This window comes from Diabrotica undecimpunctata, chromosome 5 (genome assembly GCF_040954645.1).
Source record: "Diabrotica undecimpunctata isolate CICGRU chromosome 5, icDiaUnde3, whole genome shotgun sequence".
NCBI classification, from domain to species: Eukaryota; Metazoa; Arthropoda; class Insecta; order Coleoptera; family Chrysomelidae; genus Diabrotica; species Diabrotica undecimpunctata.
In genome coordinates, this window is record NC_092807.1 from 124,327,570 (window position 1) to 124,353,594 (window position 26,025).

Sequence of the window (26,025 nt, forward strand, 5' to 3'; positions counted from 1 at the left end):
ATCTTTATCAGCGTCTGTTATACCTTGCATTTATAGAAGGTTCAGATTAAGGCAGTTACCTGAATTGTGTTTCGAAACTATTTTACGGATTTAATATCAGATGTCGCTATTGCGTCCGTTTCGAAGCCATTTTATCGTTGCTTCACAAAGACAGGAAAAGATTAATTTTCACGTTGAGAAAGCCTATGAATAACTGTTCTGATGAGCTTTATTAAAGCGAAATACGTATCAACAGATACATAGACTATTTTTGCGTGAAAGGAAATCTTGACTGTCTTTAATTTTATTTTTAAATGTATTTTATTCACACGAAAACATAACACTCTAACTCCACATCTGAAGCTATATAATCAAACCCTTAGTTTCACAAATAATATCAGATTTTTAGGTATGGTTTTCGACCAAAAGCTCTCCTGGAAAAAGCATACAGAAGAACTTAAAAAATCATGCCAAGCAGGACTAAATTTTATGAAACTATTTCCAGCAAAAACTGGGGAGCAGATCAAAGTACACTATTACATGTATATAAATCTTTAGTTAGATCCAAACTCGACTATGGTGCGATAGTTTATTCATCAAGCAAAGTATCAGTATTGAAAACCTTAGAAACTGTTCAAAGCACAGCTCTACGAATAGCTACAGGTGCGTTTCGAACGACACCAGTTGAAAGTTTACAATGCTTAACAGGAGAACCACCCCTAAGTTTACTATCCAAATACCTTTCTTTCTCGTATGCTTCTAAAATAGCTAGTAATAAAGAACACCCTACTTATACCAATACGTCACAGATCGATTTCAAGACACTTTATCTACAACAAGACTAGATCCACCATTTTACGAGAGAGTTAGAAGAAACCTTCATGACCTACATCTTGAATTTCCTGAAATTTTCCCAACAAATTTCCTAACTTCTCCACCTTGGTTAATACCAATTTCCCAAGATTAATACTAACCTTAGTATATATAAAAAACGTGAGACTATAACAGACCTGATCAAACAATCATTCTTAATAGAAATGGAAACTTATAAAAATCACTATAAGATATACACTGACGCATCCAAATCTTCAGACGGTGTTGGTGCAGCCATCCTCACACCCAATACATCCTTAAAATTTAAATTTAATCCCATTACTTCGACATACACTGCAGAGTTGTTTGCAATATTACAAGCACTTATCCACATAAAAGAGTGGAAACAGTCCATTTCTCTCATAATAGAAATAGAGATTCTAAATAATAATAAGATCACTGTTGACTTCATGTTTGTTCCATCACATTCAGGTGAACATTCAGATGAACTAGCCCGCTTAGCATCCTTCAGCCAGGACTCCATCCTTATTAATGAGGTTTCTTCAGATGATTTTAAGTCAGAAATAAAATATAAAGTGTTAAGTGCGTGGCAAAATAAGTGGAGTGCATCACAAAATAAACTCAAGGAAATCAAACAATTAGTGAAACCGTGGCTCCAACCCACAGCAAATAGACACGACCAAGTGAGAATAACACGTTTGCGACTAGGACACAGTAACTTTACACATAACCACCTCTTTACGCGAACTGTGCCGCCAATGTGTGAAAATTGTCAAGTAACACTCTCCGTGAAGCATATACTAACTCAAAGCAAAACATATGAAGCAGCAAGAAGGAAGCGCACTATACCAAATAATATAAAGGAAGCCTTAGGAAAAAACATGAACATTAAAAACACAATAAGTTATCTTAAAGACTCAGGACTGTATCAATTATTGTAATTTTTTTCTAACTTTACCTGTATTATATATTTAGGTCGCTAATAACCCTGGTGGTTACAGCGTAAATAAAAAAAAATATACTTACTTCAAGTAAACAATCATAGGCTTCACGCTAGTGTTTTCTAACTAAAGCGACGTGATCAACCGTTTAGATTTCAGGGAAAATTAAAATATTCAGAATCATTCGCAATTATCAATTTTGTCCCTTTGGATCCATTTCACCTTATTTTACGGTAATTAAAACATACTTGTCAACAATGTTAACCTAGGTCAACATTATATAGATAAATAAATTGTTTAAAACGCAATTTTTCCTAGTTAAACAATATTATCCCCAGCGGATTAATAAAGTTAATCATATGTTACATCTAATTAGTTTTCGAAAAGATCTATGGTTTAAATATTATTGGATGAACTTATTATTTCTCATTTAATTTGAAGCGGTAGCATTAAGAAACATAAAAAAAATAAAATTGAGTTAAGTTTTATCATAAATTTATATTCTTCTTCTCATTGCGCCGTCTCCTTTCGAAGGTTGGCGATCCAAATGGCAATTGTAGTTTTGGAAACTGCTGCGCGAAAGATCTCTGCGGATGAGCGGTCGAACCACCTCCTCAGGTCTTTCAGCCACGAGTTCTGGCGTCTTCCTACTGATCTTTTGCCCTGTACTTTTCCTTCCAGTATAACTTGAAGTAATTCATATCTTTCGCCTCTCAGCACATGACCCAAGTATTGCATTTTCGTCTCTTTGATTATTCTTAGTAATTCTTTTTGTTTACACATGCGACGAAGTACCTCAACATTAGTAACTCTTTGTACCCATGGAATCCTCAAGATTCGTCTGTATATATACATCTCAAAGGCATCTATTCTTTTTTCTATTTCGGAGTTCATTGTCCAACTTTCACAGCCATACAGTAAGACAGAAAAAACGTAACATCTGATCATTCGGATTCTAAGCTGTAGACTACATAAATTTATATGAAAAATAAAAAAACAAATTAAAGGCACCTCGAAATACGTTGCTACCTGTCCTGTTGTGCTAACATTTAGGATCCGGAATAATAATAAAATTTTAGTTTTATTCGCATGCGTCACTAGATATCGTCATCTTATGGCCTTATATGGGTATATTTATTGTTCATAACGACCATTTAGTAAGATAATGTAATATGCTTTTATTCTTTTTGCGGAATGTTTTGGTATAAAATACTTCCAATATTATTTGGCCATAAATATTATTTAACTAGTTATGAATCTTATCGTTCCTTATAGGAAACAGCTAAAAAGAGAAAGAAATTTATTAACTATATATAGTGGTGTTAAAAAGTCCTGTATCACCTTACCAAATACATGAATATAGAAGTTTAAGGCATTTACCTTAAATGTTTTTTAACCATTTATTTTAATATTTTTAATATTTAATTGGCGCTTGTTTTAAATAACTAGTTCACATCTTTTGGGCATGGAATTTATTAATTTTTGCAGTTCTTCCATGAAAATACAGTGATGCCAAGCGTGGATTAGAGATTCGATTAATTTTGTTTTATTTGTGGGTTTGCTTTTGGAAATGATGTTTGATATTCTTTGCCACAAATTCTCGATGGGATTGAGGTCCGGGGATTGCGCTGGCCAGTCCATCTTATCAATTTCATTACTCTCCATCCAAGCTTTAACCAATTTTCCTCTATGGCAAGAAGCATTATCATCCTGAAAAATAAATTTTTCTTCGCCAAACAGGTCTTTTCCACTACGCAGCATCTTATTCTAGAGTACCTCAATGTATTTGGTAGCATTCATCATCCCAGAGACAACGTGTAGGCGACCAACTCCTCGAGCGGATATAAAACCCCATATCATAACGGAAGTTGGATGTTTAATTGTGGAAAGAACACCTTTTGGAAGAAATTCTTCACCGGGAAATCTTCTGACGTAGGTATTTCCAGCATGATTATTAATATTGAAAGAGGATTCATCACTAAACAGTACACTCTGCCACTGCTCTGCTATCCAGATTCGATGTTCCTTGGCCCATTTCAAACGGTGCAATCTTTGCTTTTCTGAAAGCAGTGGTTTCTTCCGTGCCTTACATCCCCTAAGTCCAAAACTAAGCAGTTTTTTTCTCACAGTGGAAGTGCACATGCTTACACCTGTAGATTCAGACCACAGCTTCGTCAATTGGGTGAAATTAAGGCTTCTGTCTGCCAGACTTGTTCTTCTTAACGCAGCGTCATCCCGAACAGAAGTTTTCTTTGGAAGGCTACTACGCGGTTTGTTGTCGATTTTTCCTTGTTTAGCATACTTCTTAATGACTCTAATTACTGTAGATTGATTACAGTTTACTGCGGATGCTATTTCGCGACTAGATTTGTTATTTTTATGGTGAAATATAATTTCAAAACGCTTTTCGTCCGTTTAGTTTGTTTGGTTTGGGATGACATTTTGACTTTTTTATCAAAAATCAAAGAGCGAATAAATGTGTTAGGGTAACTACAGTGTTTATATAGTCAAAATATGTGGCAAATTTGTTACTAAGATTCCATTTAACAGTACTTTAACGACTTAATCATCACCTCATATTTTCTCGGATAATGGGAAATACTTCAATCAGATATTTAAAAAAAAACATTAGTAACTATACCGATAATGCTAATTACAAGCACAAACTTAAAATGAATTAGCGAAAATATACAAAAAACTTGTGTTAAAGCTCAAAAACTATAAGGCGCTTAGGTGATGCAGGACTTTTTAACACCACATGTATATATATAGTTGATAGTTGCACGGTCAGGTAAATGAAAATACTAAGTTTCGGGAAGAACTGCGTTAAGAATTGAAAACTCGACGTTTCGGCACCCTTTTTTTGCCATTATCAAGAGGGATATGGTTCCGTTCCAGTTCGGGATCCCAATCTGCCTACTCCCCTTACTCGTACCAATATCTTGTTCTTCAGAAATACGAGAACCGTCAAACGACACTGAAGTCTCAATCTGCCTACTCCTCAGTGTCGACTGACGGTTGTCGGGTTGTCACTTGACACTAAAGATTTCGTTCCTTAATTTTTAAGACTATCGTTTATAGTGATTAAAGTGCAGCATAGATCGTTGTAAGTCAATATGGTTCCAACATGGACTGGCGATAAAATATTAAACGTCAGTAGCCAGAATTAAAGAATATTTTGCACAATCTTTAATATCACCTCCACACGATTCGATTTAATTGCATAAATACGACTTTTGAGCAATCATACTGTATGTCTACAGGAATAATATGGTAAAATACGAAGAATATTGGCGTAACATCCATTTTTAAAATCATTTTGTTCTCTAGTCAGATTGTATTTTTATGAACTATAGCTATTGCTAGTTCCTTTATCTTATGTATGTCCTTGTTACAGAGCCTTGTCCATTGATGTCTTTATTTACGGTATGCGAATCTAATCTACTTCGTAAATCGCTTGTAAAATTATTGTACCGTTAGTATAGAACGTAAAATATATTTTGTTTAATCCTTTTTCATATCTTTCATGATTTTTAAAGATGATAATGATTAATTCAACTAAATTAATGGTTAATCAGAAAAGCTGTGTAGAACCCTTAAACTGCAAAATTCGATACATCCGTGTGAGTGACCGGCTGAAAAGCTGCGCCCATTGGGAATGGGCGAGAACGTCAATAGCCTTGCAAGGTCGATGAAGGAATTGCCTTACGAATTACAAAAAACCCCGTTTCAAATTTTATCTGGTCGTTAAGATCGGACATTAATTTGACTTGACGTTGCTTTTGTGTCCTTGAAGGAACAAACTACATTTAAACGAAAAAAGAGAACCAAGTATGTGATTTAATGACGGATTTAATATTTAATGATAAATATATTAATATATCTAGTTTTGTTAATATTTATAATCAAGATTTGCTTTCTATTAAAATTTTGTTTATGTATATAAGTATGATTAGTTAATATAATCTTTTATTTGTCTAGATTATTTATTAATCTTATTGTTCAAATTTGCATTTAAGATAAGACTAACACTAAAACACGAATACGAAGCCTAACCAATTGGCACCCAATATTGGGGTAGTAACCTCACTCGTATACATTGGTGGTTAGATTTTTACATGATAAAAATGATGACTTTTAATTATAAGACAACAGATGGAAAAATATGGGAATAAAAATTAACCCTCTATTAGTGGCGTGACTAAGAATGACATATTTAGTGGCGTGGGGGACAAATGACATCCATTTTTATTTGCCATTTTTTTGGACTTTTAGTTTATTTTCTGTGGAAATATAATCAGTACAGTGTATTTATCAAGATAAAACCAAAAAATTATTACAACAAAACTTTATTTTCAAGTAAACGATAATATATTCACATAACCTCATTTTGATGACAGTTTATACAGATTTCTTTCAAATGGTCACCACAAACTCATTTTCCACATTTGGAACAGAATTTTCTGGTGGTTTTATTCCGAACCCTTCCACATACATAACATCTTCCTCTAGCTGGTTCCGGTTCTAGCTGGCTCCGGGATCCGGTTCTAGCTTCAACTGGCTGCTTATCTTCCCCAATACCAAGTAGCAATTTTGCACGTTGTCGTAGAGTTCTTGAAATGTTTGGATTTTGAGACCTTCGTTCTATTTGAGGTTTGATCAACTCTCGGGTTTTGCAAGAACCGAACACACGATATCTTCTCGTTCATATGATGGTCAACAAGGTCGACGCCAACTTTAGTTATATTATAAAAAGTCACGACCTCAAGTTTATTTTTATCTCCAGTAGACTCATCTGTATCAACGGTGGAATGGAATGTGAATAAAGCTAGTACAACCTTGTTTTTTTTTTTTGAACAATAGGACACTAAAGCGCAGTATTCGGGAAAGCCAAATACGGAGGAGTGCTTCACTTTATTTCGTATTGGAAAGAATTCCTTTGGTATTTCTCGTTTATTTTTCCTCATCGTATCTATGTAAGTTAGTTTTTTTTTTCTGTAAAGACCCTTTTCACTAAAGGAATACTGGTGCACCGGTTATCGCCTGTGATAGTTCGATTAGAGCTAGATACTGGTTCAATTAAACGCAACACAATTTCTTCTCCCGAGTTGCTTATTTGGTAATGACCTTCTACATGCCTACCTGCATAGGCTTTCAAATTCAAAGTGTAAGCTGTCTTAGTGTCAGTTAAAGAACATATTTTCAGGCCGTATTTAGCTGATTTACTCGGTATGGACTGTTTAAAGCTGCATCTACCTCTAAAGTTGTTCGTAGCCTGTGACGTACTCACTTGGTGCAAAGTAAGCTTGAAAATTGTTTAAAAGTAATTCTAGTACATCTATTATTAGTGCCAATTTGTCAATAGCTTTTGGCTTATCTCTATCAATAATACTGTCAAACCGTAAGCTTCGTATCAAGAAGCGAAATCTAGATTTACTCATAGATAAGTAGCAAGATTCCAGACCATTTCTGTTTGAATAGTCCCAGAAACTGTGTAAATTATTAGGGATTCTATCTATGTAAATATTAGTGAAATGAACTATTGTGTTTATCACTATCTCATCGAACAAGAGACTCCAGATGTCAATTTCAGTTTTTTTTTTCTCGAGTGTTATTCCATTTTGTTCCATCTTTTTCCGTGTAATACTCTTTTGCTCGATTATCAAATTCTTTAGTTTCACTTCCAAAAGTATCACTTTTGTCAGTTTCGTCTGCTTCTTGTATGAAAGCCGTTTTATGTTCACTTTCAGTCACGTGGTCTTCTTCTCCAGAATCACTTTCGTCGTCAGTATTAGGTCCATCCTAGTTATCACTCAGCTCCTCGAACCATTTCAACCAAATGTCAGGATCGTTATTTCTTTCAACTTTACACTTCTTCGAATTCTCCATTTTGTTCTAAAAAAAGTAAGATCTCTAAAAATCACGAGTTAATAATATCATTATGAATCAGAAAAGTACTATCAATATCTGCTAAAAAGTATATTTAGTAAAACAAAATGAAAAACTTACTTTGACAAACTTAAGAAGACGGTTAATAGCGTGGGGGACAGTGGTCATCAACTAAAAGACTTAGGGAAATTCATGGCACCTAAGCGCGTGTTACGTTAAAAAAGCGCTAGACACCTACCGATTTAAATATCTACTTCTTCGTCTTCTTCCTCTTTATAAGCAATTCTGCTTGTTCATTGGCGGATTAATACTTCTATGGAAGGTTGTCACTACATCTTTTGCGTAGTCGTCAGGTACTTCTTCTGCCGATTGGTGACTTATCTCTTGCTATTTTGACGAGAGGGGTCTCCTCCATTCGGCTTATGTGGTTATTCCATTCTGTTTTTCTATTTTGTGTCCATTCATTTATACACTGTACTTTTAATGTCTTTACTTCTCTTTCGATCTCTCAGCGTATTTCCTATAATTCTTCTCAGTACTCTCATCTCTGCCGTTTCCAGTAGTCTTTGCGTTGTGTCTGTGTCGGGTCTTGTTTCTGAAGCGTATGTCATTATTGGTCTTACACTGGCTTTATAAATTCTTGACTTCATCTCAGTGTCAATGTGTCTGTTTCGCCATATAGCGTTATTAAGGCATTCTGTCAGTCTATTTGCTTTTTGTACTTGATCTCTCACTTCTTTGTCCAGGTCTTCATAACTAGACAGTGTAATTTCCAGGTATTTTATTTCCATTACTTGTTCAATACTGATGCCATCAATTTCTATTTTACATCTGGTTGGTTCTTTACTGACTACTATTGTTTTAGTTTTCTAAAAAGAGATTGTCATATTAAATTCTTTCACTCTTATGTTAAATCTGTGGACCAGTCCTTGCAAACTATCTTCATCTTGGGCTATCAATATTGCGTCGCCTGCGTAACAGAGTATTTTGATTTTTTTGTTTCCCATTTTGTATCCTCTTCCTTCGTTAACGGTTTGGACGATTTCATCCATGATCAAATTGAAGAGCATGGTGCTCAATGAATCTCCTTGTCTTATTCCGCTGCCTATTTCTATAGGTTGTGTAAGTTGTTCATCTATTCTGCCTTCCATTTTGTTGTTTTGGTAGATGTTATCGATAGTTTTTATAATATTTAGGGGAACTTAACTATTATACAGAAGATGGATTACATCTTTGAGTCTTACTCTGTCAAACGCTTTCTTTAGGTCAATCAGACACAGAAATGCTGGTCTATTATACTCTAGTGATTTCTCAGTAATTTGTTTTATAATGAATTTTGCATCTGTACACGATCTTCCACTACGAGAACCCTGTTGTTTAGCTACTATACTTATCCTCTGATTTATTATCACTTGCAAAATTTTAGTTGTAAGTGTGAGCGTAGTATTTAACAAGATTATACCTCTGTAGTTTTTCGGCTGTTTTTTATCTCCTTTTTTGAATAGTAGAATTAGTTCGTTTGTTCTCCATTCTTCCTGTATTTTATTGTGATTTGTAATTTTATTAATTAATGTTGTTAATTGTTCTGTCATTGCTGCTCACCATACAGCTGTATGGTTTTAAAGTCTATCAGTAGGGTGCTAACCTGGCTGTAGACCCCTCCTCCTTTATCAGGGCTTGGGACTGGCAACAGTTTTGTCGAGCTACTCGATCCACCAAACAAAACTGCAGCCGGAGTTCAATTTAAATATGTGAGTAGAAATAATGGAGTGGGTGTATGTCACCTACGCCAATAACCGAGGTTTATATGCTTATATGGCATTTATTCATCTTGGGAAAGCATATGCTAGAGTTCGTTGACAAGTTCTGTGGGGAACATCCATAAACTATGTCGTAGAGAAGAGAGGGGGGAGGACTTTACTTATTACTATGATATACAACAGCAGGGAGGGGGCCATGAGTGCACATTCTATGTCGTTTGGTGTATTTTAATTTGTCGCTATTGCCTCTAATAAAAATATTTTTTACTAGCTTCTGCTAGAAGGTAGCATCATGCAAAGTATCAGATATTCATGTAAAAGCGTCAACGCTTAACATGCAGTCGAGCTCGTTCAATAAAAATTACTAAATATAGAGAATCTGAAGCTATATGCCTTTTGAAACATTCTGATGAATTTTTTTATAAAATTAAACGATTTTTGAGTGAATTATTAATGTTAATTAATTATTATTGTTGTAATAAATTTGTAAATAAAGTTTTATAGTTAATTTTAAAAATTCCAGAAATAACAATGAATTTTTTTCAAGAATCACTAAAAATGGGGGCCATGAGTTGCATTTGCGACGTCGACATCGAGTGTAATCATGAGGGTATTCAAAAGTACAAATTTTTTACGACGTAGTTTATGGATGTTCCCTGTGTTGGCCGTTTAATAAGAAAGGATTCACTGGTGAGTATGTGCAGTTTTTGAGAGACTTATATAAGCGAGTAAAATCAGGGGTCGTATATTCAAATTCGATCGAATTTGTTCGTATACGGGTTAACTCAAATACAAATAAAAAAGAGAAGAATAATTGATAGTTTTACTTAACATGTTTTATGGTGATTTTGTCATCTAAAATAATTTGTTTCTTGTAAATTAGCTAAAATCAAAAATGAAAAGATCATCAAATATGGTGGTTCAGTGTCCACCAAACAAGAAAAAAGAGCCATGCAGGTCTAGTAACTCCATTGTGAAAGGCTTTGTTAATCTGTAAAATTTTTAAAATTGTACATTCGAATAGTCCTCTAGAGGGTTAGGAAAGAGAGAAAAACAAAGTTCAATATAAAAATATTGTATTAATGATTATCCAAGTAGAAGGTCGAAGATGACGAGGAAGATCTCATCTCCAACAAAACTGGGTCTATCAATTTACAGGAATATAATAATGGACCTATGCATGAGTTAAAAGAAATGATCAGAAACAGAGAAGTTTTTCACAAGTGTATTGTATAAGTATGAAAAATGCATTATTAATAAGTATTTCACTTATACTGAGAGGTTCTTTAAAAGGTCTCCATTTTTATTTCTGATATTTTCATTATTTCAGTACATATTGCACATTTTGAAAGCGTTCAAAGAAGTTTTCTCTTATCTCACGTATCTCTATTGTTCTCAGGTGCTCTGCATATCAACAGGGCGACTCCTTCTTTGGCTGTGGTTTCTTTCGCAACACCACTGTAAATCATCAGAATGTCGTCCAGCATAATTTGATCCCTTTCTTTTTTCTTCGTCTCTTATAGTGCACATATGTCCATATTTTTTTTTTCAAAAAGCTCTTTTCTAATTTCTTGCTCTTTTGTGTTTAGAGAGTTCACGTTTCAAATACCGATTCGCAGTATATTTCTCGCTTTCCATAAATTCGTTGTCCTCTTTCTCGCCTCTGTTCCGAGGCGGATACACATGAATTGGCTCCCGCTTGCAGGTAATAAGCTCTCTACCGATAAAAGGGTTTGCGTGAATTAGCTCCCGATGAAATTCTAATAAATTTAGGTAGGTGATGGATGTTATTGGGGTGGATGGCCAGTTAGAAATTGGATTTTTCCATCATTCTTTAAATTCGTATACACTTTGCTGCAAACTTATTTTTCATATTAGTTTACTCATAGTTTTATAGTGAAAATGCAATCTACAGAAGTGTTAGGCGAACGGGGAAAACCAATGCTAGTGGCGAACAGTTTTAAATATAATTTCCATAAATTGCCCTCTATCTTCCCTTCAATTATTATTTGTAGTAGATTATATTTGCTATTTCTCATTATGTAGCCTAGGTACGAGGTCTTCCTTTTCTTTATCGTTGTTATAAGTTTTAACCCTCTATGTATGGTGTTTAATACTATTCAATTTGTACTGTGTTGTGCCTATTCTAAGCATTCTGCGATAACGTCTCATGATATTTATGTTTAATGTACAGGCTTCAACTTCATACAGAAGGACTGATCAAACGTAGCATTTAATAACTTAATTTGTATTACTAAGCTTAGTTTTCAGTTATATATAATTTGCTTCCATTTATTGTACATGTTGCTAGCCTGTTTTAGTTAAGTTTTAGTTAGCCTTTTTCCGTATTACTCCTAAATATCTAAATTTGTGACCTTTTTCTAAATAAGTATCATTTAGTAGTTTAGTAGTAGTTTTATGAAGATTTATTGCCAGTCCCATTGCTCCACTTCTATTATTAACTCTATCTAGTATATTTTGTAAGTCATTTATTTTTTCTGTTAGCAGAACGGTAGGGTCTGCATACTTGATATTGTTAATATATTTACTGTTTATTTTTATACCAATTTTGGCGCCATCTAGTATTGTTTAGTTTTTTTTTCGAGAATAATATAAGCTTTGGTATTAATATTCTAACCTCTAATTATGTCTCACATGAACCATACACTTGACTTCAACATTTTGAGTTAATTCTCAGAAATTGAATGTTTTGCAATGATACCTATTTAATGTAAATTGTTGTTTTTGTCTGCTAAACTTTTTGTATAACTGATAATTGATGGTTAGGATTTGATTGATGGATGATTGATTAGGATTTAAAAAAATGAATGATTTAAAAAGCATTGGCCCAAAATTTTGAGCCTATGCTCTTAACAGATAGTTAATATACAGTATGGTGGAAATGAAAGGAATAAATTCGTTATTTCGTAAACGGGAGACTTTAAGGAAAAATCCTGAAGCCCGTCGATTTTTATTTTTAAATAAGCTATTCGTAAGAATACATTTTTATTTTTGACGTCATCTATGTAAGCGTCATCTATGTGAGCGTGATGACGTCATTGCTAAAATTTTTGAATAGAAAGGGGGGTATTGTAATACATCATTTGAAAGGTCTTTTAAATACCTATTCAGCTATATCAATATGTCTAAGTAATTAAAGTTTGTAATTATTTAAAAAAATAATTAAATTTTTATTATTACAATAAATATTTATTAAGTATTATTCAATAAATACAACGAAACCTAAATTAAGTGATCAAATTGTTTACCTTCAGCTAAAATACAATGAGAAAGGCGTGTCGCGAACTTTTCTCTAACATTCTCTAAAACTTCCGTAGTTATTTGAACAACCTCATTACGTATTCTTTCTTTCAGTTCATTAATATTTTGTGGTCTATTTTGATACACCTTACTTTTTAAATATCCCCATAAAAAAAATCAAGAGAAGTCAAATCAGGTGATCTAGGCGGCCATTCTATTGTTCCTCTTCGACCTATCCACCGATTTGGAAAGACGTTGTTTAAGTAGTTGCGTATCAAGACAACATAGTGTGGAGGCGCACCATCTTGCTGTAGCCATAAATCATTTCTGTTTGGAAACAACCGGTTCAATTCTGGAAGCAAGAAATTTTGAAGAAATTCTAAATATCGAGGACCTGTTAAGTTTTCTTCGAAAAAGTATGGTCCAATACACCTTTTATTTATTATTCCCACCCAAACATTAATTTTCTCTGGGTATTGAGTATGGTACTCTTGAATCCAGTGTGGATTTTCCGTAGCCCAGTACCGATAAGTTTGACGATTGACATGACCGTTTAGAAGAAATGTAGCTTCATCAGAGAAAATAATCTTTTTTAAAAACATCGGATCTCTGTTATTTCGTTCCATTTTAATGTCATAAAATTCAATTCGTCTATCAAAATCATCTTCCATAAGTTCTTGTACTAAAATTACTTTGTAGGGATGCCACTTTTCCTTCTTTAGCTGTTTAAGAACTGTTGAATGGTCCATGTCATTATCTAATGCTACTTGCCGTGAACTGTTATGAGGATTATCTTGAAAAGCTAACAGAACGTCTACTTGTTGGTTTTCAGATATTGGTTTTCTACTTCCTTTAGGATTTCTTTAACATTACCCGTTTCTCTAAATTTTTTCTTAATTTTGCTTACAGTGGATTGTGAAATTGGTTCTCGACGGGGGTATTTATTATTAAATAACGCACAGACTTCTTTCTGCGTACGTGTTTTATCTCCAAAACCAATCATTATGAGAATTTCAATTCTTTGCGTTTCAGTTAGCTTCATGTTCAAAGATATAAAGACTTTTTGAATACGTTTACTACAATAATACTATTAATCACTTGACAGAAAGATAATTAAGTTTGAATGTCTAACTATCAATGTTCATATGGATAAGGTAACTAGTTTTTTTAAAAAGGTAAAAAGTAGATAAAAAAGACATTTCATTACCAGTGATGGCCTTTATAAAATTTATTTTTGGGTGTCAATAATATATGATATCAATACTTAATAAATATTTATTGTAATAATAAATATTTAATAATTTTTTTAAACAATTACAGACATCAAATACTCAGACATATTGATATGGCTAAATAGGTATTTAAAAGACCTTTCAAATGATGTATTACTATACCCCCCTTTCTATTTAAAAATTTTAGCGATGACGTCATCACGCTCACATAGATGACGTCAAAAAAAAAATGTATTCTTACGAATAGCTTATTTAAAAATAAAAATCGACGGGTTTCATGATTTTTCCTTAAAGTTTCCGGTTTACGAAATAACGAATTTATTCCTTTCATTTCCACCATACTGTAGATAAGGAGAAAATCTATTCTCTCAGATTCAGATTCAAAAATGTTTATCGCTTTGAATTACAGTAATTGCTAAAAGTAATAATAAAGTAATAAAACAAAAATTTATTCTCCCAATACTAGTGGTCTTCTGGAGGTCTTTGAATATACATTCAGAGTTCAAGTTGAAGAGCAATGGAGACATGACACAGCCTTGTCAGATACCATATTTTTTTGTCTAGCTGGATTCTATCAAAAGCCTTCTGGTAGTCGATGAAACAAATATATAGGCAAATATATTTTTTCTGGAGATCGAGGCATGTTTGAATGAGTGTTTGTGTCGCAAACAACGCCTCTCTTGTTCCCAAGTCCTTTCGTTCAGGCTTAACTGAGAGTCACTTATGTATATTTCATATTTTGTATAAATTCGATCATGTGAAATCTTTAAGAATATTTTTAGTTAGTGACTGATTAAGCTAATATAGCTATGAATTTTAAATTAAGCCATTCCGTTGAAATTACGACACTTTCATACATTGGAAGTTAAAAAGATGTGTTGTAGTTTTATGTTGTTATCATTAAACGATTGTTGGTCTATGTGAATTTCACTTTAATTATGTGTAACAGGTGGCGAAAGATTTAGAGACGCTGCTTGGCAACGTAATATTTGAACGAATCAGACATTATGTGTTACTTAAAATACGTGTTTGGTCTTTTTTTGGACTCCGAAGACGTAGGCAATCTTCCAGACCTAGATATCCAGCAGTTCAAAAATTTAAAGATCTCTTGGTGGAGAACTACATCGCTGAAGATGCCAAATTTCCACCTATATATGAGCTAAAAATAGTACGTCTCTACAAAAACGGACATATGCATGCGAGAGTTTTCATTCAAAATTCCATTCTTTGTTTTATACTTGCCATCCGAACAGTTTCCAGTTTTTGGAGATTCTAAAAAATTTTTAAATAGATACTTATATTAAAGTAAGTAGTAGGAGTGTCCCTAAAAGAGTATACCGACGCAATAGGTCTTAAAAGAAATTTCATTGAACATCAAATACGTCTTTTACAGGAAAACTGTCGTGTCTAATTTCTGGTGTGTATTATACCTTTTTTTTATAATGGGTGGGAGCCAATTCATGTATGGGTATCAATCGTATCTGACCTGAGTTATACTCAGTGCCTATAAAGTAAATAAAAATACATTTTACTTATCTAGATTATATTACTTACGTTAAATAAAATTAGATACAAAAATATCGAACTTTAGAATATTACATACAATCGTTTATGTGAGCAAATATCTCAAAGTTGAGTACGATCTAACAACATTTCAGACCAACAATTTTTTGTAAAAGTTCTAGCTTACATTATAAAATCAAAAAGAATTTGGCGGTAAAAAAAGCTTGTAGCGAATACTGTATGTAATATTTATGATTACGTGGTACGTATGTAATACGAATATGTGTGATTATATACAGGGTGAGAATTTTTTAAATGAATAGTTTGTAAGTTGATGAAACCTACATTTTATGTATGTCAAATGATTTTGAAATATACAGAATATCCCAATAAATTGCCACGTATTAAAGTTATATATTTGTTTATGGGAAGCCCTGTATTTTATTGCATTTTCTAATTGTACGCTAAAAACAAGGTATATTGTCATAAGAGTTCCCTATACCTAAATACAGAGTGTTTTGAGTTATATCGACTTTTTTTAAAATGTAAAGTTGTAAAAGAAGAATTATTCCCAACTTATTTAAGCAATTATTACAAATTTTCCCTGACATCTAAATACTTGGATATTCGTTGACTGTATTCCATGATGGATTAATAAACATCTCTTTACAGGGTGTTCAAAATTTACAGTTTCATTTAATGTGTAATATGAGATTAATTTAAAATGAAACGCCATAGATATTAATCTATCGTAATAATAAACAAAGTTTTCTCTTTTTAATGGTCATACTCGTAGTTGTTGCGTTATTTACAATTATTTAAATTCTTAATGAATAAATAAATTTTAAAACAAAAGATGTAGTTAGTTAGTATGACATTGATATTTTATGAGACTACCGATTTAAAAATGCCCATATCGAAACATATAAATATGGGACATTTTAAATTCACAGGCTAGTCTTACTCCGACTCCCACATAGGGTCTCTTGTACCTTGATAGCCCTTTGTCGGGGCTCTGCTCCCGTTCTACGAACCTAGACTCGTGGCTAGAATATTTTCCACCTTTTAAAATGAGTTTTATTTCATCAATCATGTGAGAAATATCAATAGTCTACCAAAGATGGAACATACACAGAGGGCACTTCGAATGGAGTGGTCGATGTCCCTATGTAAGACACTGTGGGAATGGATAAGTGGCCTTAATTTTCCAGCCCTTCCTTTCCACTTGGTGATATAACGCCCAACATTCAAATCAAGCCTGCGACCGAGACTCCCACTGAGCTCCAATCTCCACACCAGCAGCTAACCTTATCGTCGACCTATTCTGAAGTTCCTGACACTCCAGTACCGGAGGTTTCAGCTATCGAGAAGTCCCCGAAGCCGCCAGTCCCAGAAGCTACTGTGGCCCCCGGAGTAGCCGCCGAGTCACCCCTTGTTCTAATGCATGTGGTACAAACCTGCAGAAGAAGACGATGACCGCCGAAAGCTGCTGTGCTGTGTTGTGTCCTTCGTACAAACTATTACAGACTTTTTACAGACTTGCTTTTATAAACTTTTCTGAACTTTTTGAAGTTATACTTCTATACGCACGGTCGACGTTGGAAATTTGCATGAGAGAGAATCTGTGAAACCATTACATATGTAAGATAATGAGTAAGAGAGAGACAGAAGATATATTTTCTCTCTCTTCCTCTCTCGAGATTAAAAATGTTCCTTTTGTATTTAATATTATATATATATATATATATATATATATATATATATATATAATATTGTATATATATATATATATATAATATTGTATATATATATATATATATATATATATATATATAATATTTTATATAATATAATATGTATATATTATTATTTATGTGATATGTTTTGTATTATTTAAAATTAAACGTTTATAATTATTTTAGGCTTTTGTATTTCAAAATAATCACTGTTTTACCGAGAACTGTCAATTTTAAAATCCGTTAGTGTCATGTCTAATTGGCAAATCCTTTACGTGTTTGGTTCATACGCTGGTGGTTGTAAGTTCGAATCCCAATTATGAATTTCCTTTTTTATTTTTGAAATATTTAAAAACCTCACGTTAATCTTATTAAATATATGTAATATACGCAAAAAACATAAATTTTGAAATAAAATGAAAATTTACAACATAATTCGAGTTGTTGGTTTTTTATTTTTATCTTTGTAAAGTAAGTTATGTATATTGGCAGTTTTAAATACTTATGAATATTACATTTTAATTTATATTGTATCATTATATTGAATTATGTTGCAGTGTATTTATTGTATTGTAATTTTTATATTAATAACAAAATAAACAATGAATTTTACTGCAGAGTATGTGTAAATTTTTTTTGCATTCAACTCCTTTTATACATATATAAAAATAAAAATATATATTTTTATTATTAAAATATTGATACAATCCTTCATTTACTATACTCCTATTACAGGTCAAATGTTTATATACAGCAAACGATGCACCATATACCTATATAATTAATTCTTTTTCTCTTTCCTCTCTCTCTCTCTCTCTCTCTCTCTCTCCCTCTCTCTCTCTCTCTCTCTCTGCTCTCTCTTACCTATATCATTACATATGTAAAGATTGTGCAGATTGACTTCTATATAAATTTTTAACGGCGAACGCGTGTATAGAAGTATAACTTCTACCGGCAGTCCTACTGGACTGCCACACCCGTTTTTTTCTTGTAAAAATGACAAATTTATACAAATTTTCTTGTTTATAAATATGTTTCTAATAAATTTCTTTCCAGCCACAGAGAGTACAAAGGAGGGGGGATGTCTTATAGAATACTTACAGATTTGTGAGTCTCGAATAAATATGAAACCGACATACCTCACTATTATTTCAAAATCTTATAAATAAGACTCGAAGACGTATTCTTTGAGTATAATTATTTCAGGATACTTTAATTAACAACAGCAAAGACATTTTCGGTATGTCATAAAATCGACACGTTTCGGTAAAATTAGAGGAAATTGCTCCAGAACCAAAAAAAAAAATGTGTGAGACTCGGCCTAATAAAGCGATACTTAAAGTTTGGAGACGGTATCTATCATAAACTTTTTTTCCCGATGGCACTCTAACTATTAACATTACTTGTGTATGTGAATATCTGAGTATCTTAATTTTACAGTATTTTCCAATTTAGGATATAATTAATAGTTTATTATTTATTGCCACTTTCGTAATGTATTTTAGTAAGCTATTAAGAATAAATGTTTTACAAAAAAATTAAACAGTATTCTTTCAAACTTATTATATTACATAGCTTTAAATTAATGTATATATATTATCTCTTTACAAATATCAGTTATTGGCGTCTGCTAACTGCCAATATATAATTATTATTGCAAAATATTTGCCAAGACTTCGTTTTAATTTAATACAATTTTATATGAATGAGTGGATTGCTACACCGACCATGTCGCTAGATCTTTTACAAAAAATTCTAAAATGTAATTATTTTCAATAGCACCATGAATTCGAAGGCACTGATTAAGAAAACCACTCTCTAGTTTAATTTAAAATACATCAACTTAAATCAAACAGAGCTTGGATCCTAAGTTTTCTGAAAACAAGGCAAGAATTGTTTGGAGTATCATTAACAGAAAACTTTTACATAAGAAAACCAGGAAAATTATCAAAAATAATTGTCAAGAGTTGGTAAATAAATATATTATACTATAAAATACGGTATCGACAAAATGAAAAAACATTTATCATATTTAGTTAATTTATTATTGCCATAAGCTCATTAGCTTCTTAATTACGTCTTTTGTTTGTTTAACTGAATACAATATTTACATTTAAAGTACTTTGCATATTATAAATACATAATTATAAATTTAAGAGAGATATATTTAGTATTTAAATAAGATTCTTATAATTTTTATAAAATAAATAGAAGTAAAAGTCAAATTAAAGAAAGCATAACGAAAAACATAGGGTAAAACGCCAGTTATTGGACACGAGACAGTTATTGGACATTATAGTGTTAACTTACGATTATAAGATTTCTGCAAGTGCTAACAAGAGTATATTTCACGTAGCACTACTCGTTTCTATATTACGTACATTCTTATGTCTATGTTGTGCCTTTGACGGGTTCTGTGATTTTGGCGGTAAATATTTTTAGGTTATGTGAGTGAAGTGACATTTAAGCATTGTGTTAAGCATCTGCTCTGACTTTTTTTTTAAAACTACGTGTTATTTTTAAGGTAAGATGGTAGTTTTATTTAAAAGGGTGTAGTAAAGGCACTTATAGTCCCTAAGGTAGATCGCGTACAGTAATAGGGATTTTAATTCGGATTTAATTACGCCTGTCCAATAACTAAACTAGAAAACTTGCTAAATTCTATTATGAAACGCCTGTCCAATCACTAGATAACTATACTTACCACATATTTCTACAATTTTAAACGGGTTTACGTATAATTAACTGGAGATAGGAGTAAAATTAATTTAGCAATCGATTTGACAGTTATTGGACAGCTGTCCAATAACTAAATTTGACCGTTCAATCACTAAATTGATTTTTTAGGATTGTAGTAAAATGCCTAAACTCAGAAAATACGATAAGATTAAACTTATAGAAGCTGTTAAGGATGTCCAAAATTTCACTCAATAGTATAGAACAGATGAAAAAAATATGAAATTCCAAAGTCCATTATAGAATTTAAATTAATAGATCCGGAACATAAAGATACACTTGGACCGTCTCCTATTTTAACTTGCAAGGAAGAGAATACTTTGGTTAGGTACGTTCATTAATATATCTTAATCCATAGTATTATTTGATTTTACATTCAATATTCCAGATGAACACAAGAAACCGCTTCAAAAGGTTTGCTCAAAAGGCTAACGATTTAAAAGTAGCGTGCAAAAATTTTTAAACAAAAATCCGCTCCCCAATATCTTTAAAGGTAATCGACCTGGAGATGGATGGTTTACAGCATCGTTTGATTTTTTTTCAGGGATTTTAGAAGCGACATCCAGAGGTTTCTAAAAGGACAAGTGAAGGTATGACGGCAGCTAGCGCTTGTGTATCTGAACGAGACATCAAAAACTGGTTTAAAAATATTAAAAACTATATTAAAGGAAAACATCTAGAAGAAGTTCTAACTCATCCATCAAGAATTTTTAATGGAGATGAGTCAGGATTTCAAATATGTCCATCTACTGGAAAAGTATTTGCTATGAAAGGTTCAAAAAATGTTTATAATGTTGAAAAAAGCTGTTCAAAAGAAAACGTCACTGTGATGTTTACGGTTTCAGCAGACGGTAAAATTTGCGTGCCTATGGTTATTTATCCTTATCAACGTATTCCAGAAAAAGTTGGTAAATACATTAATCCTAAATGGGGTGTAAGCAGAAGCGATAATGGTTGGATGACGGCAGAGACATTCTATCAGTATATTGCGAATGTTTTTTACCCCCACCTAATTGAAAATAATATTAAGCTTCCAGTTATTTTTTTTGTAGATGGGCACAAGAGTCACTTAAGTTCCTTATTAAGTCAATTGTGTAATGAACTGCAGATTGAAGTAATTGCACTTTCTCACAACGCCGCAAAGATTTTACAACCATGTGACGTTTCTATTTTTCGTCCACTAAAAGAAGCTTGGCGGCAGTCAGTGAGAGAATGGGAAGAACAGCATTCAGGAGGGGCAGTGAATAAGGTTGTATTTGCTTCTATATTACAGCAAGCTACAAAAAAAGCTGTAAAACTGAAACAGTAGTAAATGATTTGAAGGTTTGCGGATTGTTTCCATTTAAAGCAGATGCTATTGACTACACAAAATGTTTAGGTAAAGAAGTAGTAAAAAATGTAATCATTTCAGATCATAAAAATCCCAGATGAATTATAATACTTTTGTAAATATCTTAGGTCCTGAAAAAGTTCATAACTTAGAGAATTTAAAAGAAAATCCAAAGAATAATCTACCTAGCGACGATAACTTGAATTTGTTGTTAAAAATTTTAAATTTTTTGAACATAATCCAAAACATTCGGATAACCCAATGGTTCTAAAAAATAGAGACACAAACATTAATATTATTCAAAATATAGCTATTACATCTCCCGTTAAAAATACTGAAATAAAAACATCAGAACAAAGTGGTATTAAAAATGTAAATATTTCTGAGAGTAGTAGTATCAATGATATCCATATTCAACAATATAAAATTAATTTTAATGACTTATCCTCTACAAGTAAAATTATTGTTAAGCACGAATTGCTGGGTAATTTTTTAACTTCTCCTACTGTACCGGAAAGAAAAAATAAACGTAACAGAAAACGACTTCCTTTTGCTATTACATCTGCACGATATCAAGAAATGTTACGAAAAAAGGGGAAGTTAAAGGAAGAGCAGAAAAAACAAAAACAAGAAAGAAAACGAAAAAGAGAAGAAAAATTAACCAAAAACCAGTGTAGCAACAAAAAGAATTCAAAAAAGTCAAATGTTCTATTTGTTAGATAGTGAAGATATGTAAAGACACCTATACCTAACGATGGAGATCTATTTATATGTCATAACTGCTTCAATCTGAAGGATAGTGATTCCGATGCTAATAACAATAACCAAGACAGTGAGGATGAAGACATTGACGAACTTTTCACTCAATACAAAGAAGCACAAAAGGAAATATCAAATTTAATTGTGTCAACTGTATATATATATATATATATATATATATATATATATATATATATATATATATATATATAATTAATTTGCAAGCTATACTTTATCCGCTAGATATCCCAATTTTAAATGCGTTAAAAGTGATTGGAATTAAGTTTTATCAACAAAAAGCTATAATACTTTCATTGGAAACTTTGTTTGTACAAATAATATTTATGATAAAATACATTTTATATAAAGTAATTACTTGTATATACTAAATATATCTCTTTTTCTTATTTAACGAACTTCATTTAATTTTTAAATACATCTTTATTTATTAGACATGAACACAACACTACTGCACTTTTAACTGAGACAGAGAATTAACTGTTAGTTCAATTATTTTTGCATATTTACTTTCCTGATATCCAAAAAAGGAACTAGATTAGATTCAGTACAGCCGGTCTCTTAAGCCACCAGTAGGGCAAAAAATCACAGAGAGAGAAATTTCATCAGCGCCTCAGAAATCAATCTGGGGTTGATGGTACCATCAGCGGTATATCTCACACCTCTCAGGGAACCGTCATCATGACTAACAACGCCGTATTCACCTACTATAAAACCATCAGCGGTTCTTTCCTCTACTCTATATTTTCTGTAATTTTTGCCCTCTACAACGTAACCAAACTTCTGATTGTCGTCGGGTTTTTTGTCTGATTTGGTAGGTTGCACACCGTGAGCTCTACCGTTAGTTACAACGCTCAGTGCTTCGTCAACTTCGTAGTTTTGCTCTGGTTGGGCATACACTTTTGGTAGTTCCACAGGTAAGGGTGTAGTAGGTGTGTATTTTTGTTGGTTTGGCCATGGCTTTTCGGTGATTTTTTGATCTGGTTCTGAATCTTGCCAATTTAATATCTTGCTATCATTTTGTTTCAGTTTATCGACGCCAATATTCAAGTTATTAATATAAGGACTTTTAGCGTCATTGTAATTTCGTTCGTGTCTTTCATGTGGTTCTGTTTTTTCAGCTTCCATGCTTAGTTGGGGTAAACTTTGAACTATAGAACTATATGAAACGGATCTAGCGCTGTTCGAGTCTTCTGGATTATCGTGGTATATAAAAGTTGGATTGTAAGATCGATTGTCGGTTTGCTGTACGTTTTGATTTAGAAATGTAGATTGATCAAACGGAGGTGCAATTCTTACACGTGCTGGATAGCTTCCACTAAAATCAGAAGCTATTTCACTATCTTTAGTAATTGGTCCGCTTTCTTCTACACTAAGGTCACTTTTACGTACTGTTGCAATTATACCTGGTTTTTGTTCAATATCAAAATAATTTTGAAAGGGTTTTGCTGTAGTGGATGTTGTAAATATTTGACTATAAAGCTGTTGCGGTGCGTAAGTGTTTGGTTCGGGTGATGTGGTGGTTGAAATTGTATAAACATTATTTCTGCTTTTTCTATTATCAATAGCCAAATTGGAATACCGATCTGATGAAAAATATTTGTGAATTGGTAAAAGCGTAGATCTTCTGTATAAACTATTGACTGCTTTGCCTACAGACGAAGATACACTTACTGCTACAACAACACCGTCCTTGTTGGTACTAGAATCACTATCACTAACTTGTTCTGTACTTTGAGAGAAGGGCAAAGTATTCGTATAAAGACTATTAGAATAAGAATTGGGTGAGGTTTCACGTCTTAAATCTACAGCGTTAGAGTTTCTTTTTTCACGTTTGGTTGTATAATCGGTTTCTTCTTCTAATTCTACAATGATTGTGGTAGGAGAAACTGTTGACGTTGTTTCTGCATAAGCTCTTCGAAGTGATGATTCCATGAACACGGAGAGAAAATCAGCACCGGCGAGAATGTCCTGATCGCCATCGGGCTCCTGTCTATGTAAGGGCAGGCCCTCGATTGCCATCTTTGTGCCACAGAATATCTGAAAATAAAATATAAAAATATAATTGCTGTACATAAAAAACAGTTATTAAACAAAATTAGTTTAGATAAAAGATACAGAAAGAAAAAAAATTCAGGAGTTAATTATTGGGATATTTTTTAAGATTATTTACTGAGAATTCCTTTAACTTATTAATTATAAATTCACTTCAAATAAATTATCTTAATTATATTTAATTTATATAAAAAATTTTAACGACACATTTGAAATCTTTGGAATGTATCAATTCAAAACATAAGGCAGAAACTTTTTGTTTTTTAATAATCCAAATAATTTATGTATCTTTAACAGAATAAACATTGACACAAAACTGTAATTATTTTTAATTCAGAACCAGTTTCAATTTGCTTGTGCTACTGGTTTCTGGTGTTAAATTTTTTCTTCGAAATACAAATCAGCTCTGCACATAATAAATCAACAATCATTATCAAAACTCACTCCTTACTTTGCACTTGAATAAACCGCACACTTGAACATCTTATTTGCATAATATTTATTTTTAGTTACATTTTCCTTATATGCCAAACATTCACCAACAGCACGAATATTTATTCTTCATCCTAATTTAAAAATTGGAAAATATATTTTCTCTTCTTTTTTCTCATTGCTTCCACTAATTAAGATTAAATCTGTGCACTCATGCCTGCCTCCACAGTCTAATCCTTTCATTACTGGGTACATATATATCAACACGGATTTCAAAAAATCTGCTTTTGTTCCCAAAACCCATATTATTGTATAATATGTTAAATTGATGTTAACTAAAGAAAAAGTGGCTTCTCTGTTTTTTAACAGGTTGTAGATAATTTAGTTGCTGATTAACACAGGTTAGTGATATATATTGTTTATTTTTGTTATTGTTTTTATCGATTTTACCATAAATTCTAAACTGGACTCTATACTTTGTCTCAAAGTGACTAGTCTATATCATGGTAAGATATGCAATGCTAACCTTATGGGAATTTCGCCAAGACGTTGCCAGTTTTCTGCAGTGTGCGATGGCGTTCTCTATTGTCTATCTTTCAAAATAAATGGAATAAACCAGGAGTTCTCAACAAGTCCTCACGTACAATTTTATGTAATTTACAAATATCATTTGTTAATAAGTTTACATAATACTATACATTATTTGTTTCTAATACTAACTTATCAACTTTTATCTTTTATTAGTAGCAGTAATATAATAAAATGTGCATTAAATAAACATTTGTTTCAAAGTTTAAAATAATTTCGGTAATTTCTACAAATTGCCAAATTTAAAATGTTATTTATGTCCCTGTGGTGCTAATTACTGCTATAATGTGTAACGAATTTCTAGTTTTGGTTGATATAAACTGCAAATACTTTATTTTAAGTTATTCAGTAATTAAGAAGCAATTAGAGTAATTCTTGTACAGAATATGTTTAAAAGCTTGATACATCCAGGGTCTTTATGTGTTCTTCGGAGCGCGTAAACATATTCGAGTTACGATTATTTGTACCATCTTGGATGTACTGTTACTGTTTTGTTATTGTTATTATTTGTTGGTGGCTGTTGTTGTGATTTGTTGTTGGCAATTATTGTTATTTTCTGTTGTTAGCTATTGTTATATTTGACGCCGAATTTTTACCGCAAAATGAAGGAAATTGTTCAATGGAAACGTGGAAAAGCTCTGAAACTTTCAGAGAAGCGGATACTAATGAATATTATTAATGATCATCTTAATCAGGATAACAACGATTCTGTATCAAGTGTAATTGGAAAAGTGTCAGAAATGAGTGGTGTTTGCGAAAAGACTCTGTTTCGCATACGACAGGAATATTCATCACCTGTTGGATTACAATCTCTAAAGATCAGGCCCAAGAAGCGAAAAATTTTTTCGTAACAACATACCACCAACAATAAACACCATATTAGCTGTTGTAAATGTCGAAAAAACTTTGTCCAACTGTTCACGAGCCACGCTACATCGCTTGCTGAGTGATTTGGATTTTGTGTTTATAAAA

The 26,025-nt window shown here is 32.4% G+C and overlaps 1 protein-coding gene across 1 annotated transcript in view; it reads right to left on the minus strand.

Annotated features, from left to right (window-relative positions):
- Positions 1-17,200: 17,200 nt before the first annotated feature.
- Positions 17,201-26,025, minus strand: part of LOC140441758 (uncharacterized) — a 234,801-nt gene continuing 225,976 nt past the window's right edge. The window contains exon 2 of the mRNA XM_072532660.1: positions 17,201-24,018. Within this exon, the coding sequence (XP_072388761.1) occupies positions 22,564-24,018 (1,455 nt within the window). The 3' untranslated portion in view covers positions 17,201-22,563. The remainder of the gene's footprint in view (positions 24,019-26,025) is intronic.